The 19,050-nt window shown below is 56.7% G+C and overlaps 1 protein-coding gene across 1 annotated transcript in view; it reads left to right on the plus strand.

Moving 5' to 3' along the window:
* Window positions 1-1,010: 1,010 nt before the first annotated feature.
* The window catches only part of RELT (RELT TNF receptor), a 32,094-nt gene continuing 14,054 nt past the window's right edge, over window positions 1,011-19,050 (plus strand). Inside the window, exons 1-5 of the mRNA XM_065397768.1 lie at window positions 1,011-1,121; window positions 13,071-13,184; window positions 13,621-13,799; window positions 14,712-14,797; window positions 18,574-18,831. Of these exons, the coding sequence (XP_065253840.1) occupies window positions 1,011-1,121; window positions 13,071-13,184; window positions 13,621-13,799; window positions 14,712-14,797; window positions 18,574-18,831 (748 nt within the window). The remainder of the gene's footprint in view (window positions 1,122-13,070; window positions 13,185-13,620; window positions 13,800-14,711; window positions 14,798-18,573; window positions 18,832-19,050) is intronic.

Here is a 19,050-nt window from a genome sequence, read left to right on the forward strand (position 1 = left end):
CAATGGCAAAACTCCTGTTTGACTTTGAAGCCAACTGGCTTCTTGTGCCTACTTTGCCCCTGGCTCCAATCTTAAAATCCCCGTGGCGCTCCAGAGAACTCTCTAAAGCAACACGCAGTCCCACAATGCACTGCTAGCAATGAAATAATGCCTTGTAATGTAACGTTTGACAGATGGATTCACCAAATCAATCCTATTAAATGAGTGCAGGTCTATGGGCATTTAATTGCGGGCTCTGTAGAGACAATTAATGTCTAATGCATCATTCTTTAAAATCGTTCTAAGGCCAGGCACGCTTTAACTGCATCAAGCTCCTTACGCATCAGTCAGCATGGAAGTCCTTGCTGGCGGCTTTGGAAACTAGACGTGAGGCTTAGTACACGGCTTTCCAAAGCTGCAGCCCTGCAGGGAGAGGCTGGAGACTTTGTAGAAGAAATTTCTGGACTGGCAAGGCAAACCAGGCATATGACTGTCCAGTGGAACCGCTTTCCCCTTTGTCTCTCTTCTTCCCTGCCCATTTTGATGGGGGAGGTTTTCTGTTCTACAAGGCATGATAAGAATGGGGGTCTGTAACTACCCAGATATGTCGGGGGGGGGGGGGGGGGAAAGAGGCAGGTTTTAAATATAGGACCAATCTGTAAATCTAGCGCTGCTGACGTAAGTGGGCACAGATCCATTGAGGCTGATAGTTATGGCCACTGGTGATTTTCCCACTTAGGTTCCAGGGCTGCTGTACATCACTGGCAACCCTTCCAGACTCTGCTGCGGGGCACAGACCCAAAGGCAAGGGGACGCGCGCTGTTGGAGGAAGCCTGTCTGATTGTGGGTTTCTTTCCTTTAACTAACCCCAGGTTTCTAAGGCTTCTCGTCGGCTCCCTGTAACTTTCAGGGATAAGCAGGACAGCAGGCGTGTGTGTGGGCTGGAGATAAATCCGGGTTTGTAATGAGGGTGCCAAGGTGCATCCATCCTGCTGGACACTGAACTAGCCACGGAGGAAGGCTGACTCACCATGACCCTCCTGTTCCTTGTCCCAGCAGGTTCGTTCCGTGGCTTGTTGCTGTCGTCGGCCCTCAGGATGAAGAGGAACCTGGTCTGCTGGTCGCTCGTTGTCTTCCTCGCAGTGAGTACAATATCATCCTGCGCGCGTTCTGGTCAGCACGGCCCAGGCCGGCTGCACCCCATCGCACACAAGCATGGGGCAGTGGTGTAAAGCGGTGGCTGTGAATGCTCACGTATCCCCCAGGCCGTGGAGGGCGGGGGTGAGGGGGGAGTCTTCTGTAGCGGAGAGTCAGGCAGGCTGCAGGGGAGAAAGCTCTTGTGTTGAGCAGGGTGAGGCTGGGTGAAGAGGCAGAGAGGAAGCTGGTATTAGAGGATGGGAGGGGGGAAGGCCAGGAGAGAGGCTGGGGTAAGCCGATGGAGGGGGACTAAACCCAGGCAACCGAGCAAGAGTGACCGTAAAACCAAGCTGCAGTGTATCTCGGGGCCACATGCTCTGCCGTCTGCTTTCCCAACCTGAAGCCACATGGACGGGCCCGTGCCACCACACAGAGCCCTGCTGAAGTCAGCTGGGCTGTACACAGGCACCCAGGGCCACCCACACCGATCTGACAGCAGCCTCTGGGCTTCTAACTGTACAGTCTCTGGGCAGGGAGCTCTTCTCTTTACTAGTCTGATCCTACCCAGAGCTCTCCTCTTCGCCGCCTTCCAGCCTCTGGGCTCCTTCTAGGCAGCCTAGCCACGTGGTCTTTTTCAGCAGTGTCCTAACTCCGCCTGCATCATACCAAGTCCCCCAGACCCACAGCTCCTGCCCCAGAGCCGAAGGGGTTGTGGTCATGCCCACTCGCTGCCCGTTGCCTCTCCTGGAGGCACGCAACGCCCTGGTTCCGTTATCAATACTCAAGTGGTAGCGTGATTATAAATGAGCGTTGATGCTTATCACGTGACTGCTCTGACACGACTGGTTCAGGAGCGATTCCTCCCTGCCCTGGCTGTGAAGCTACTTCAGAGACCCTCTGCTAAGAGATAATGGTAGGGATCTAGCAGGCTGTGCTTCTGTAATAGGCCTTCAGCCTCCCTCATGCTCTCCCTAGCCTCCTCTTACTAAATACTGGACATTGCTAGAAAAGGTCACACTGGAGCATCTTAAGACTGAGACTTTTATCTCTGGCTCTGGCTGCAGGAAAGCAGCATGTGTGTGTGTGTGGGTGGGGGGGGGGCGGGAAATGCAGGAGAAACGAGGCTAAAATAATCTGTTTTGGCTGCCCCTGGAGACCACCCAAAATAAGACTCTGCCCCTTGCTTCCTTAGGGTGAAGCCTGGCAGGGCTGGGAAATTGGCTGGGAAGGAGGCTTGTGCGGGGCCAGTGGTGCTGAGGGAGAATCACACAGATCCCCTGGCAGTGTGGTCTGAATGGCTGTGGTGTGGTGTTTGTTGTTTTTTTTAGACATGCTGCAGGACAGGAAGGCCTAGAGAGGAGAGCAGCAGCCCCCTGCAGCGTGGTTAGGGAAGTGTGCGTGGAGTCCATTGTAACCCCCTCCTCGGACCCCCTCCCCCTCCCCCCGTGCCCAACGTGCTGCCTGGGCGCAGGAGCTGGCGGGGTTCAGTCTGGACTTAGGGGGGCTGGAGCTGGATGCCCCTAGGGAGGAGGCCATGCCAAGGAGTGTGTGTGAGGCAGCTGGTGCGAGAGCGGGAGAGGAGGCCATGCTGAGGAGTGTGCGTGCGGCGGCTGCTGGTGCAAGGGGGCTGTCGCAGCCCGTCTGGGTGCTGCGGGAGCCGTGCTGCGGGAGGGTGCTGTGCCCAGGCTGACCGGCCGGAAGGAGGGCGGCTGTGATGTGGGGAAAGGGGGTGTTTGGTTGAGAGGGGAATAACAGGCATTTTACTTCAGAAGTCAAAGGGTTAATCCCCCACTCTCCCCCCTGCCTTGCTGCTTGAAATACACAGCAGGGGAGGCCTGGAAAAGCAGGGAGCTGCCATGCTGGGCACCGGAAGGCTGTGGGCCCAGGTCTGTCCTGGCCCGAGAGCCAGGGATGAAAGTAATTTAAAGGACTTGCCGGTACTCCGGAGTCCGGAAGAGGCGTGGCCTCCACTGGAAGAGGCAGGGCCTTTAAATCCCAAGGCCCTTTAAATCAGGATTTAAAGGGCCTGGGGCTAGGGCTGTGGTAGCAGCCGCTGGGAGCCCCAAGCCCTTTAAATCACCCCCTGAGCTCCCAGCTGCAGAGGTGTCTGGGAGCCCTGGGGTTCAGGGGTGATTGAAAGGGGGCGATTTAAAGGGCCCGGGGCTCTAGCTGCTGCTACCGCAGCGGAGCCCTGGGCCCTTTAAATTGCCGACAGAGCCCTGGGGCTCCGGCTGCCGCTACCCTCCAGGGCCCTTTAAATCGTCTCTGGAGCCCTGCTGCTGGAGCCCTGGGGTAGCGGTGGCAGGTCTCCAGTAGCTATTTAAAGGGCCCGGGGTGGTAGAGGCAGCGGAAGCCCCGAACCCTTTCAATAGCCCCCAGAGCCCTGCTGCCGCTACCCCAGGGCTCCGGCAGGCTCTGGGGGCTATTTAAAGGGCCCGGGCCCTTTAAATTGTCCCTGGAGCCCTGGGGTAGCGGCAGTGGGGCTCCAGCAGCGATTTAAAGGGCCCGGGGTGGTAGCGGCGGCAGGCGCCCTGGACCCTTTAAATCGCCACCCAAGCGCCGCCGCCGTTACCCCAGGGCTCTGGCAGCGGGGCTCTGGGGGCTATTTAAAGGGCCCTGGGCTCCAGCCCTTTAAATTGCTGCCTCAGGAAGCCAGTCCACCCCGGTATGGCGCACCAGCTCTTGCCGGCAGGGGTGGCAGGTTTGTAGAAATTTTGGTGGTGCCCAGAACCTGCCCCTGCCCAAACTCTGCCCCCCCCAACTCCACCCCCCACCTGCCCAAGGCTGTGGGGGAGGAGGTCTGGGATGCAGGCCCTGGGCTGGGGCAGAGGACAGGGGTGCAGGGTGCAGGCTCGGGGAGGGAGTTTGGGGATGGGAGGGGGTGCAGGTTCTGGGAGGGAGTATGGGGATAAGAGGGGGGTGCGGAGGGAGGGGGTGCAGGGGTGAGGGCTGTGGGGTGAGGCTGGGGGTGGATTTGGGGTGTGGCTGGGGATGAGGGGTTTGGTGTGTGGGAGGGGACTCAGGGCTGAGGCAAAGGGTTAGGGTGCATGGGGATGAGGGCTCTGTCTGGGGCTGGAGATGAGGGGTTTGGGGTGTTGGAGAGGCTCAGGGCTAGGACAGAGGGATGAGGGCTCTGGCTGGGGGTGTGGACTCTAGGGTGGGGCAGGGCTGGGGATGAGTTTGGGGTGCTAGCAGGCTGCCCTGGTACTGGAGCCAGAGAAGAGGACTCCCCCCAGCCCTCTCCTTGCTGGCAGCAGCGAGCTCTGGGGTAGGGACCCCCTTCTTTCCCCCCCCCCCCGGCAGCACACTCACACCCCCACTGTCACTGCACGTGCTCCTAGGGCCCCTCTCAGGTCCAGGAATCCCTCTCGCCTCCCCTGTGGTGGGTGCCATGCCGGGGGGGGAGGGGGGAGGCTGCCATCACATATGCGCCTCCTCCCCTGCTGCTGCCCCTCACTGTAGCCTCACTGGGGGTGGGGGATGGGGCTGCCCCTTGCCCAGCGTGGGGCAAGAGCGGTGACTGCGGGCAGGGGGGGTGGTTGTACTGGTGGAGGGTCCCACCGGAAAATGAAAGGGTCTGAGGGGGAAGGGCAGCCTGCCCAGGCAGTAGTTGAGGGGGGGCACTAGGACCCTGCAGTGGCAGTTAATGCAGGCAGGCAGCATGGAGCTTCAGGGGAGAGACACGGAAGGGAGGTGCAGGGGGGGGGGGCAGCAAAAGGGGGCCAGCCCACACTCAGGTAGGCCCAGGGGGGAGACCCGGCCCCGAACATTCGTGGAGCCGGGCCCCCGGATCCTCAATATTGCTGGAGCCAGGAGGAGGAGTCGGAGAGGGAGAGAGTGCTCCATTTTCTTGCCAGTAGCTACTGCACTTTTTCTTATCGGTCCTCTGTACCGGCCCGTACCGGCTTACTTTCACCTCTGCCGAGAGCCCTTATCCTTGAGCTCATCTCCCCATCCAGTAGAGACGCGGAGGCAGAGCTGGGCATCGGGTTTGCTGCAATATCTATAAATCGATGTGGCGGCTCCGGCTCGATCCCTTTAAAAGCTGTGGACACAGGGTCCCATTGGCCTGCCTCTCCACTCACTCATCTGCCCTGAGGCACTGCTGAGGGACAGGAGGGGGTGGCCATTACCCTGGTTATGGCTGGCCTGCTGCCCCAAGGCGCATCCTGTGGACAAAGAGGAAGTGCTGAGGGGAATTCCTGACTGCCCTGTGCCCCTTGCCTATCCCTGATTACCCTTGGCTGGGAAGTGATGGCCCTGGGCAAATGCAAAGCATTAGGTCAGAGCTGAGCTGTGCTGGCTGATAAGTAGCTGGTCCTGACTGCTGTGGTAAGAGAACAGGTTCCCGAAATCTGCCCTGCTGGTGGGGATCGTTTCGTGGCTTGCTGCTCTGTGTACTCTGGCGCTGGGAAGTGTTGCAGACAGCGGAGCCCATGGTGCTCCACTTGAAAACCGATGCGGTTCCCTGTCTCACTGCTGCAATGTGCTATTACCATCCTTAGTTACGCTGTGGGAGGAGACAGCGTTTGGAGGGTTAAAACAGGGATCAGGGCTGAGGTTTTGGTGTCAGCGGTGTGATTTACTCAGCCCAGATAATAGCCATTTTATAAAATCAGCTGACCTCTGCTCAGACCAGGCTGGTAGGGCCCATCCAGCTTTGGAACTGACCCAAGAACAGGGGTTCAGATGAGAGGATCTGGGCTTGCCCCATTCTTCCCTCCCTTAGTTATATTAACCTGGCTCTCCGCAATGCCTTCCTGGTGAGAATCACAAAGCGCTTTGCAAATTGACAAAATTTAGTTAATAACCAATGACTCCCTGGCTTCTTCGTGAGCTGCTGGGTGGAGACAGGCTATGGTTTTGACCTTTCATAGCTTCATACCCAAGATGTAAGAGACTGGTTCTCTTCCCAGTGCAGCTGTAATCAATATGGTATGCTCAAGTTGGAGCACCTATATAAGGGAGTTGCTGGCAGGGCATGCTCCTTGCAGCCTTTTTAGTTCTGAAATTCACTCCCTATCTTTGGTCTTCCAGAGCCCATATTTAAAGGGGCACTACAATATATATATATTTTTTTAAATTGGCTTTACATTCTTTTTGGCTTCTTTCTCAGGCCTTTTTTATCCCTCATAGTCTGTTTAGTTTTCTTAATTTTTTCCCCTTACTTGTTTTAATATATTTTTAACCAAAAACACCTTATCTAGTTTGGTTGGAGGATCTTTTGGAGGTTTTTGGAATGTCTGAGCGCTTAGAACACCCTCCTTTAATTAAGGTGCATTTTTAACAGACTTCTTTTCTCCAGAGATTCTGCTAGTCATTTGGAATTAGATAGTTGTAACCAACAGCGCGTTTACTGTCGTCATGACTAAAACTCCCTTTGCTTTCAGTCTCGTGAGATGTTAGAACTTAATTTTTTTTTTCACTTGCCATAGTTTTCTAGGGTAGAGAAGACCTGAATTTCCTGTTTTTGCTTTTTGTTTTAAGCAAAGAAATGCAGGCAAAGAAACTGAATGAAAATCCTTTCAGGCCACCTTCAAAGGTTGTAAAGAAGCCAAACAAGGGCTCCAAGGCCAATTTTGTTCTGTTTTGCATTACCTTTAACTCTCCAGAGAGCCTTTTCAGAGGTGTTTGGGTACAAGCAAAGTTTAGGTGAAGGGACATTTGAATGACACTGTTGAAAGGCTTAATAGATAATTTTGCAGGTAGGACAGTACCTTGTGAATGGTCAATTATGTATTTTGCATTAATTTAATAAATTTCTGATGGAAAGTACCCATCATAGCTTCTGGACGCTGAAGTAATACTGTGTAAACTGAAATAATTATATAAAACACTTTATTAATAAATATCTAGCTCATATGTAATGCTTTCCCTTAGCAGATCTCAAAACACTTTACAGAGGACATCAGTATCATTAATCACCCATTTTACAGATGGGGAAACGGAGGCACAAAGCAGCAAAGTGACTTGCCCAAGGTCACCCAGTAGTAGAGCCAGGAATAAAATCCAGATCTCCTGAGCCCCAGACCTGTGCTCTATCCCCTGGGCCACACTGCCTCTCTGTAAAAGCCATGCCACTTCTTTAACTCATATCTACCAATCTGCCAATTAGCCTGTGTATGATGCAACATGTGCATTCCTCAGTCTTTTTACTGTAAAGTCTTATGACATTTTATTTATACACTCCGTTTCTATTTTGAACTCTTCTTCATGGGACTGGACGTATGTATGTATGTATTACACCCATAACTCAACTTTGTTTAGCCTGTCCCACTTCATACAGGCTTTGTCATTTCAGTTCTGCTGTGCACTGAGGCCCCACTTTGAGATCAGAGTTAGAACCTGGTTCCTAGCTTGTTAGAGTGTGGATACATCACAGGTGAAACATTCAGCCTTCAAAGAGAGCGGAGCTTACCAAAATCTTTTCATCCATTTCCCCCCCCCCCCCCCCCCCCCAAGGAAAAATGACTTTTGGAAGAAAACCAAAACTTTTGAGAGATTTTCATTGTTTTCCTCAAACACTTTCATGTGATCCTTTGACACCTCCTCTCTCTCTCTCTCCCACTCCCCCCCGAAACAAGTTTCCCTTTTAACTTAGACATTTATTTCACTTCAGTTTGGGGGATTTCCTCCCTTTTCTTCCCTCCCTCCCTTTTTTCAGTGGAAGAAAGGGGGCGTGGAACAGGAGTGAGGGAAGGAAAAAAGGGGTAAAGGAAAGCCAAAGAAACTAACTGAAACAAATCTGTGAATCAATTTTTGTGTGGTCAAAAAACTCAACTCCCGTGGGGGTGGGGGGAATCCATTTTGTTCTACGTCTTTCCTGAGAAATGGTCACCACCTGAGCATGTTTACGATGTGGAGCGAGGGCAATCTGGGAGGGCTGCCCTCTGCTGTCCCCACCAAGCCTGCTATTGGCGAACGCAATGAGTGAACAACGTGCTAATGAACGGTGCCTGTCTTGGTGCCCTGTGCCCCTGCTGAAGGTGCTGCTGTCCAAAGAAGGCACAGAGTTGTCAACTTGCGAGCTATTTGCCCAGGGACAATGCTCTCTGCCTACACCAGTGGGCTCTGGACTCCACTGGGACCCAACCTGTGCGTCCTCATGAATTTTAGGCCCTCTTCAAAAGGGGAATGAAACAACTGAAAATTCATGTGAACCCACCAGGGGCTCCCCACCCTCCATTGATGGGCGGGGGGGTGCTGAATAGCTGGGAGGAGAACGGCTGTGACCAAGTCCAGCAGTGCTACTTCTGCCAACAGTCCCAGGAGAGGCAAAACCTGGGACTGCTACTAATTCTCCTTCTGGCCCAGCACTGGGCAAGCTGCTGGAATTCTCTGGGGCAGATTCTCAGCTGCCATAAATTGCCTCAGCTCTGAGAATTGATAGCAGCTGAGGATCTGGTGCTCTGAGCCTTGACTTACCCATCTGTCAGCGAGCTATTTACCTGCTGGACAGGAGTTCTCCGCAGGTGCTGCGGAAGCACGCAGCCATGATCAGAACTGAAATGACCTCTTCAGGCTGGCCACTGATGCTGCATGTAACTCTTTTTTGTGTTTCCCTGAGCTTGGTGTGTGACACTAGCCCGTCCAGTTTCACTTCCTGGTTCTCCTGCGCTAGGTGTGGTGCTAGAAAGTGTCGCACACCCCTTGCTGGGGATTCCCGAAACTTATCAGCCTGCATTGTGCCTCTCCGTTTAGTGACATGGGGGGGTCTCTAGCCTAAACTGGGGACCAACTCTTGTGAATGACCTCTCCTTTCCATAGGCTATGCCATCCCAGATCAGGCCACTGGGCCGTCCAGCCTCACGTTTCCTGCTCCTAAGAGGAAGGGCTATCGTAACGCTCCTAGCCGCAGTGCTGCGGCTGGGCATAGCAAGGGCGTAGCAATACTGGCATTCAGGGGGCTGGATCTGCTGTAGTGGGGGAGAACATAGCTGGAGAACCTGAAAGGAGCAGGTAACTAGTGCTGCCTCTTGGAGAAACACAGGGCCAAGCAAACGCCTGCTAGAACAGGCTAGGTGAGTGCTGTCACAAGGCTCCCACCTTCCGATCTATTTCTGTCCGGGGCTGAGTGGTGGTTTCTGAAGTGACCAGTACCGCGCTCGGTCTTGGCAAGAGCCGCTGCCCCCGCTTTTGTGCCGATAAGTAGCCTAGTGCTTTGTTTGCTTGTTCAGACGGTGTGCAGGGGTTGCCTGGCAGTGCTTTTATCTGGTAGTGTGGCTAGGAGGGGGGAGTTGGCAGGTGGAGGGGGGATTGTTCCTGTTCCTGCCTTGCCCCAGGGCTGTCGGACGCCAGCTGTCTGCAGCTCTTCTCTCTGCTTCCCCAGAGGCAGCTGTAGCTACCACATCCCACCTGCAGGGAGCGGGACAGGAGCTTGCCTAGGGATTAGCTTGTGGGAGGCACGACGTAACCCTCACCCTGACTTGATTGGCTCCCTACTCGGAGGGTGACACAGGCTGCTTATAACCTACCTAAACCAACGCACTTGGGTCTAATGAGCATCTTGCTTTGGCCCTTGGGCTCGGATCCAAGTCAGAATCGGAGCTATCAGTCAGGGCCGGCTCCAGGGTTTTGGCCGCCCCAAGTGGCGCGCCAAAAAAAAAAAAAAAAGCTGCGATCGCAATCTGCGGCGGCAATTCGGCGGGAGGTCCTTCGCTCCGAGCGGGAGTGAGGGACCGTCTGCCGAATTGCTGCCGAACAGCTGGACGTGCCGCCCCTCTCCGGAGTGGCCGCCCCAAGCACCTGCTTGGCAAGCTGGTGCCTGGAGCCGGCCCTGCTCAGTGCAGCTGGGCCCTCCCTGTTCAGTGCTAGTGGCTGCTAGTGGGTGGCTGCCAGGGTTAGTAAGTTCCTCCTGGAACCGTATGGCCCCAGCCACTATCCAGCAGAGTCAAGCCCAGCTCTGGGGGCAGAGGGGAGCAGAGAGCCAGTCCCAGGGCTGTGTGGCGTAGGCTGTGTGCAGTGAAGTTGAAGCCGTGTCATTCCCAGGATGTTCTGCTCCTGAGGGAATTCTGCGCCTAAAAATGATGGGCACAATATTTTAAAATTCTGCAAAACTTTATTTGTCAATAAAATGTGGCTCCAGCGTGGCAGTGGGGAGCACAGGCCACTGGCTGCATTGAGGTGGGAGATCACCCTGAAGTCCCCACCTCCTCCTGTACAGGGACTTGGCTGAGAGGCTGCACCTGACCCTGACACAGTGCAAGGGCCGGGCCTGCCCCAGAACACTCTGGGGTCCTGCCCCTCTGCGCCAGGCGCACCAGGTGTGGCTGGGCAGGCTCAGCCCAGCAGGATCCAAGTGTGGAGGGGCTTAGTGGGGGGGGGGGGGAATCCAGGTGTGGGGTGAGAGGTTTCTGTGTGGGGCCATCTGGGTGCGGGCAGCTCAGTGGGAGATCTGGATGCACAGGGGCTCGGGTGCAGGGGCAACGGGGCTCAGTGGGGGGGGAGGGTCTGGGTGTGGGGAGATGGGGCTCGGTGGTGGGGTCTGGGTGTGGGGGGCTCATTGGAGAGGTTCAGGTGTAGGGGGGTAGGGCTTGTCAAGGTGAGGGTTCGATGGGCCTACTTAACAGGGGAGCCTTAGCTGCTGCCGAGTGGACGCCGCATGCCTGCTTTCCCCCCATGATTCCCCTATCCCCCCTCCTCTCACTCCCACGTTCTCCTCCTCCCCCCCCAGCCCCACCGCAGGGCGGGCACTCTCTGTTGCACAGAAAACAGGAAGGCTCCCAGCACACAGAAGGGGAACACGACTGCCCCTAGGACCCAGGAGGCTGCATTCAGCTGCAGAGTCAGTGGAGCCAGAGAGGCAGCCTCCTTCAGCTGGGCAGCTCTGTGCTTGCAGAAATGAGTGTGTGTGGGGGGGGGGGGCGGGGCAGCAGCATGTAACCCTGTGTGCCCCCCATGCCTTGCCTCTGGGGGAGACAATGGCTCCCCAAAAATGTCACCCATGGTCATCCTTTCTCTCTTCTCCCCCCCTCCCCCCCCCCCCGCGCGCGGCTTCCCTGCAGAAAACAGGGAAGCCAGGAATTCTGCGGGGTGGGGTGTTTTCTGTGGGTGCGCGGTCATACAGAATCCCCCCAGGAGTAATGTTAGAGAGACACGGTGGGTGAGGTTATATCTTTTATTGGACCAGCTTCTGTTGTCCAGCCTGAGGATCAGCTCTGTGTGGCTCGAAAGCTCGTCTCTCACCAACAGAAGTTGGTCCAATAAAAGATCTCACCTCCCCTGCCTTGTCTCTCTGGATGTTTCATGGTCCTATCGCTGCCATCCTGCCTGAGCGCCCCTGGGGAGGCAGCGTGGCGGTGATGAAGTGTAAGGGGGCTGTTGGGGGTTTTTGGCTGACCCTTTCCCAATACAAAAAGAAAGGGGAAGGGATGAAGAAAAATCAGGATCCTGAGACTGGCAGTCCTCAGGACCAATGGGGAGAGGCCAACACTCCAGGTCAGCCCGATTGACAGGGCAGGCAGGCCAGTGAGGGAGCCCAGGGCCCGTCCGCTGTGTGAGCTGGCACTGCCTGAGGCAGAGTAGGGTAGGGCAGAGTTAAGTCACTACGTCCGGTATTTTTGTCAAGTGTCCATCGCGCAACATGGTGGTGCTGACCCCTGCCTGGGACAGGGCCTGGGTTGTGTGAGGAACAGGCTGTGAACTTCCCTTACGTCCCAGCGACACTGGTTGTGGTGGTCCCTGTGCCCACAGGGCGGGGCCCCTGTTCCTTTGACCTTTTCCCCCTATCTTTCTTGTAGTTGCTGTTTAAGTTCAAACCAATTCCAATTTATTAATGTAGTGATCAGTGGGTCAGGGAAGTGGCCGGTGTGGAGAGAGTACCCTGGAGTGGGGACCCCCAAGCCCCTGTCCTAGATTGGGGGTCGAGCCCCCCAGGAGTCGTGGGCCCAGCCTTGTCGGGGTTACGAGGACTCTGACGCACGGGAGGGAGGAAGAGGAGCCCTGGAGATCAGGCAGGCCTCTGGGTAAAGGGAGTGGGAGCGAGGACTCGTATCCTTTCACTAGCCAATGCCACCGGGGTAGTGCAGAAGCCAGGAAAGTGCCCCACAGTAGCGGGACCATTTCCCCACTTAGCTCAGGAAGCAGGCGGTGCTGGGCTGGCTCTTGTCTCCCAGTTGTGCTTATGGGAAGGGGTTGCTGGCTGTGTATCTGGGACCCTGCTTGCGTTGCTGTTGCAGGCTTGCGGCAGGACAGAGTGCTATTGACCCCCCCCCCCCCCCCGGGGGGGGGGGGTTGGGTTTTTTGTTTGTTTGTTTTTTTTAAAGGGAGAGACTTGTCCCAATGGAATCCTGCTGAGGGCTGAGCTGGCAGGCTGGAGGTGCTCAGATACCAGGGTGATGGGCCTGGGCAAGCCAGCTCTTCTGTAGCGTGGGGGCAGGTCCATCAGCCCCTCCCAATGTGCTGTGCTCACCTGCCTGCCCTGAAGGCAAAGCTACTCGTGTACTCTGTGGAGGTCACAGGCTGGTGGGGACTGGTCCTGCCTGGGTCCGTGTCATCCAGCTAACTGTCCTTCCTCTCCAGAAATTATTTGTGGCGAGTGAGACACCCTGCAAGCGACTCTGATGAAGCAACCTGGGGCCCACGTCTGTACCTGATGGGCATCAGGCTGCCCTGGAGATGTAAACCACTCCCAAAGGGAAGCAGTGGGAGCCTCCTCTCTGGAGACCCTTCCTATAAGCATGGGTGTCATGTAGGGGGAAGCCCTGCCCAGCCTGGAGGTGGGAAAGGGACTAGCAGTGACTTGCCTGGACTCTTCCCTTGCCAGCTGCTGCCAGCTCCTCCTAGCAGGCAGAAAATGCTCTTGGAGACTCTCTGGATGAGGGCCTTGGGGCCACCAAGCAGCAGCAGAGGACCATGGTGGCGGTGTCTCCTCCCAGTGCATGGATGGTGCCTCCTCCCAGTAGGAGGCTGGTCCCCACGGACTGTGAGCCCATCGCTGCCTTGTCTCTTTTCAGCTGTTGAGCCGGCACCGGGCATGGGCGCTGGCATGTGGGGAGCAGGAATACTGGACCGTGGAGGGGGACTGTGCCCCCTGTGCGGAGTGTCCCCCCGGAGAGGAGCCGGATAGGGTAAGCCATTCTACCGGCTACTTAGCAAGGGGCTGCTGGCCAGCAGCTTGAGCAGCAGTATTGCCCGGGGGTGGGATGGGGGTGTCTGTCCTGTCCAGCCCTTGATGCAATCAGGAAGCGCATGGCTCCGCAGATTGCCCTGTGGGGGTGGGGTGGAGATTAAAGCCCTTTCACTGATTCAGACCCAGCCCAGTACAAACCAGGGGTTGGCGATGGGTGGCCACTGTGCGGTGGGCTACTGGAGCACTTCAGTCCCAGTTAGCGCTGGTTGGTAGCCTGAGCAGAGAGGCTGTGGGTGGAACGGGCCATGGGGACTGATCTCTCCCTGCAGCTCAGAGAAGAGACCCGTTGGCGCAGAGAGGAGCTTGCTGCGCCATAGGGGCGGCCGACGGTGCCAGCTCCCCTCCTGACTCCCTCTCCGTTTGCTCTCCTGTAGAAGTGCGGCTCTGGGCAAGGCCTAGGCGTGACCTGTCGAGCCTGCTCTCCGGGAACCTTCTCAGCCAGCCACGGCACGGCGCCTTGCTTGCCTCAGACCGCCTGTGAGGCCAGGAAGAGGGTCCACGCCAGCCCTGGGACAGCCACAGCAGACAGCCGGTGTGGAGGCTGCATGCCAGGGTAACTTTGCTTTGTGGCTTGTCCTTATGTGGGCAGTGCAGTGGGGATGGGAGTCGGGCCCATGCACGGAGCTGGGTGGCATCTGCAAATTGAGGGTCCTGATTCTTGCCAGCCTCCCAGGGGGTAACTGTGTGTAAGGACTTCAAAACGCTGCATTGGCCAGGGCCCGAATCCCTTAGCTTTTGTGGATCTGGCTCTGAGCTGTTGGGCATAAGGGGTGGTTAGTGAGGGCCCGTCTGCAGGGTGTTACTAGATCGAAGACAAGCTAGCAGGGCTGGCGTAGCCCTGTCGAGTGGGAACGCTTCTGGCTGCCAGGCAACCTCCGTGCACCGCGGAGAGCAAATATCCAAGCTGCTGAGCAGGAAAGCGGTTGCCTGTGAGTGTTCGTGTGAGTCACTAGAAAGCACTTGGCTCAACTCCTCCAAGCCGGCATCCTTCAGGCAAGAGGGAGGAGAGAAACTCACTAGTTTAGTCCTCTCTTGCTCTGGGCTACTGACTAGCTCCAGAGCGGGTGAGTCTGGCCCGTGCAAATCCAGTGAGTCAGAGATTTGGTGAAGGGGTGATGAGCATACACCTTCCTTTCCCTGTTGGGGGAAACTGTCTTGCACTTTGCTCTGAAAATGCTCTCCAAGCACTGTATAAACTAGCTAGGGATGGCTTTGCCCCACCACTAAATGCAGCTACTTCTGGGGTGGAACGTGGCAGATGCTTAGCAGTGCAGAGTAGGAAAGAAAGCGAATAGCTTATGGCGTGCAGGGAATGTAACCTGTGTCCACTGTAGTCAGGCTTTGTCTGCGCTGGAATTTGTAGCAGCTGCCCCCGTCCCCAGAGAACGCCTGTGTGCTGTTTAACTGCCAGCCGTGGCCTCAATCTGTGTTCGGTCCTTTGCTAACCTCTCTTTGCTCTTGGCAGGTTTTACAGCCCTGAAGGAGAGACGGACCCAACAGCCGAATGCCTGCCATGCTCCTCTGCTCCCAAAGGCATGCCGGGCTGCCCAGGTTAGTGTAAACAGTGAGAGGGGAACGGACACCATAGACGTCACGCTCGGTGTTGCCATGGGTCAGGGCCAAAAGGGAGGACGATCTTTTGGGAGCCTCTGCTGCCCACTGAGATTGTCTCCGTGCAGTTCAGGGAGACAGAATTTGAATCACTACATGCATGGCCAGTCCTCTGCCCTGCTGGACCTGTGATCACCCAGGGCAGCCCTGCCACTGCGCAATCGCAGACCCAGCAGCTTAAGTTCCCTCTAAGCTGCGCGGCCATCAAGGGGCCTGGAGAGGAGAGAGGTAGGGGGTGGGCGGGGAGCAAGTTGGGGCGTGCCAGGCTGCGGTGGGGAGAGGCACCGCAGCCCCGGCCTGCACCCCCAGCTGGAGCCCTCACCCCCTGCACCCCAACCCTCTGCCCCAGCCCTGAGTCCCCTCCCACACTCCAAACCCCTTGCCCCACCCCCACCACACATCACCTCCATATTGGTGCACATAACAAAAGTCAGAGAAGGGGGCACCCATCCGGACAGGGGACCAGTCCTATCTGGACTGTAATACCTTTCTCTGCCTGTCTAGCAGAGACCAGGTGTGCTGCCAGGAAAGGAGAATGCCCATGATCTCCCAGAGAAGGGGGGAGCCTCCTTTAGGGGCAGATGACCACGTGTCCCGCCCTCTCAGGCAGAAGGGACAGTTCTTGGGTGGGGAGAAGAGTTGCACAGGCACTCTGGAGCGATTTCACCCACCCCTGCTCTGGAAAACAAGGAAAGTGACCGCACCCAATCAGTGAAAAGAGAAGCACTGAGGAGTTTTAAAGAGCAGGACAAAAGAGCATCTGAAACCTAAACCAGATCCCCCCAAGAGCCAGAGCAGTGCAAGTGCAGATCCCCACCAATCCCGGATGTGGTCTGCTGATCTGCTGGCCCTGGCCAGCAGCTTGTCTGTTGGCAACTCGGGTAGAAAAAGCCCAACCTCTTGGCTCTGAGAATTGCCTGGCAGCTGGGGATGGCAGGGACTCCAGCATGCTCTCGGTCGCTCAGTTTGACTTGCACATTCTTCGAGCTATTTCAGTCCCACGGCGATTTATGCCTCCCCAGTAATGTATTTATAAAGCACTCTTTGTGCCAACGCTTCATTAAAGCACTTCGGCGGGTGCAATGCAGAATTCGCTAAAGGAGAAACTGCCTCAAATCCAATTGTTCTTCTGCAGACCTCTTGTGCCAGGTTGTCCTGATTGACATGTGAAGGGGCGGGATTGGAGTCCCGCTTTAAGTGCAGATCTTCACCTGCAGAGTCGCTGCCAACGCCTCTGGAGTTAAAGAGCTCTCCATGTGAGCGCCTTAGGCTAGGCATTGTCTCGTGTTCGGAGTTTGCACAGGGCCTAGCCCAGCAAAGCCCTGGCCTCTAGGCGCTGTTGTAATACAAACAATGTGTTAAAGCAGGAGATCCCTGTAATGCAGCCACTTCTAGGGCGCAGCGCCTCAGCTATTGTCACAGCGCGCAGCATCGCCATTGCTGGGGACAGGAAAGGGGAGAACACCATGACTGACAGGACCTGCAAGGGGAATTTATGTAGATGGGGATTTAGTTAGTGGGGCTGGTAACTATAATGGTAAAAACTCATAACTGCAGACACACATGTCTGGTCGTGTGGATTTCCTGTTTGTACCACCCAAGCCTACACGGTGTGCACAGTCAGGGCCAGGTGTGCATGCACCACATATCTGCCCAGTTGCATCCCAGGCGTGTGAGTGCCATCCACGTACACCAGGGCCACACATTCCAGGTGTTCGGTGGTGAGCTAGCTAGCTAGACATCTCCACATCCTCCTGCAAGGGCTATCATTGCAGTGCAAGCTCCTCTCTCAGGGGCAGACCCTCCCCACCCGCGATGAGACTGCCAGTGTTCAGGTCTGGGGGCGTGCGGGGTTCATTGCAGGGGGTCACGTGGGGCTGGCTGGAAGGAAACGAACCCCGTCTGTAAAGTGTGATTCACGTGCGGACTCACCTGGGGCCAGGCTAGCCTGACACTCCCGGAGGCGCTGGTTTGGAGCCCTGCAGTGGGTTAGGCCTGTAACAACCTAGATCCTGAACGGCCGCAAAAGCTCCCAGGGCACAAGAATAGGGCGCTTGGCCCCTTGTCCTTGCCCACAGTGCCTAGAACCTAGTTGGAAACCTGGCTCATCCCTACAGGGTATCCACCCACCCGCAGGGTGGAGGATGGTGAAGCCGGGGCGCTGCTGCTGTATGCATAGGAGGGCTGGGGGTGGGGCCCCTGTAGCCAGTAAGTGCTTTGGAGAGGTCCTGGCTAAGGGAACTGGATGGAAAGAGCGGGGGAGATGGCCTGGTGGGGATTCCTCTGCCTACCTGCCGCGGCCCAGCCGGTTCAGCTGTGCGGTCTGATCCTGGTGTCCCTCTGAAACGGTCACACCAAGGACGGGAGTGGAGGTATCTCTGAATAGGTTCCCCAGCCATGAACGGATCCCCCTTCTGCTCACACCAAGTGGGAGGCAGGAGGGAGGATGTGCATTTCAGAGGAGAACTGGCCCACGTCTTTCTGTGGTTTGGGATCGCTTCTCCCCTGTCCTGCGGTAATGGAGCTAACAGGAGCTGCTTTCCCATCCCTCCACTAGTGACCACACCAGCTCTGTTCCAGCTGTGGGCATATCAGAAATCGAATCCTTGGCTGGGGATCAGTATCGCCCAGGGGCTGAGTGAGGCTATGACTACACTAGCGCTTCTGTTGGCAAAACTTTTGTCGGTCGGGCGTGAAAAATACACACCATGTGTCTGCGGGAGAGCTCTTACCACGACCTGGCTGCGGCTCTTCGGCCCCTGCGGCACTGCCCGCAGGCCAGGTTGGAAGCTGGAGCCAGAGCAGGCAGCTGTGGAAAGCTGCAGACCCTCCATGTGCTGCTCTCAGGACGCCCCCATCCCAGGCAGGTGATGGGTCTGCGGCTCCCCACAGCTGCCCGGGCTCCCTGGGCCAGGCTCCAGCTTCCAGTCTGGCTGGAGGGGCAGGGGGCCGGACCTGTGGCGAAAAGTGCAGGTGGGAGGGGGCAAAAGGGGGGGGCCAGTGAAGGAGGGAGACTCTGTGTGGGGTGAGGAGGAGCTGGGGGATGGGAAGCTGGTGCTTTGGGGCTTTTTTGGGGGAGGAGAGGGGCTGCTATTTCAGTGCCTCCAGGCCCCTTGCAGCCTGTCCTGAGCCATCAGTGACTCTCTCTTTCCTGGGGGGGGCTGAAAGCCGGAGTGACTTCCTGTTGCAGACCAGCATTTTAGCTTTAACTGCGCGGGCCTGGCTCCCCAAATCCCAGCCACTTCAGCGCCCGGCTGCAGGGCGACAGCTCTCCAGCACCAGGGGCTGGGCACGGAGTGCCAACTGCGTCACAGGCCCCTCACAGAGCGGCCCCTCAGTTACCCCAGACTGGGTTGTTTTTCCCAGTTTTCAAGGAAAAGCTGAAACCAACTCCCCCAAAACCTGACAACGTTTCCAGAAATCTCAACCTAAACCCAGTAAATGTGAACCAAAAAACGAACATTTCACTGACAATCAGGCAGTGACACCTACGATAACTGCCTGGCAAAGGAGTGTTCCCTCCCTCCTAATAAACATACCTAGCTCTTTGCAAAGGAGGCAAGTAGCATTGTCCCTATTTTACAGATGGGGACACTGAGGCACAAGGTCACCCAGCAGAGCCAGGACTAGAACCCAGGTCTCTTGGCGGCCAGTCTAGTGCTTGAGCTACTAGGCCACCTTCACTACAGGATCTCTTTTAACCCTTGTCCCTCCAGGCGCGAAGCAGTGGCTGACCCGGCTGGCGAGAAACGTCGAGACCCTGCACAGACGGGACGAGAGGGCGGCATCCAATGGCACGCGGGACGGGAAGCGGGAGGAACACACCACACAGTACGCCGTGCTGGCCATCGTGCCGGTCTTCTGCGTCATGGGGCTGCTGGGCATCCTCTTCTGCAACCTCCTGAAGAAGAAGGGCTACCACTGCACGGCCCACAAGGAGAGCGATGAGGACGTGGCGAAGGCGGAGAGAGGCGGTAAGGGCCGCGGGGTGGGCTCTGCGCGCTCTCCCTGCAATCCCTGCTTGAGCGCTCATGCCTAGCACCGACTAGGGGCGCTCCGGAGGTAGGAGGGTGCTATGTTGCCTTGCTGCACTGTAGCTCCAGATGCCAGATGTCCACTGCCTCTCTAGCGCCCCACTGTGGCTGATCTGAGTGTGGCACCCATCTCTGTGCCCACCCTTTGGGTGGCGCGAC

This window comes from Emys orbicularis, chromosome 1, assembly GCF_028017835.1.
Source record: "Emys orbicularis isolate rEmyOrb1 chromosome 1, rEmyOrb1.hap1, whole genome shotgun sequence".
NCBI lineage: Eukaryota > Metazoa > Chordata > Testudines > Emydidae > Emys > Emys orbicularis.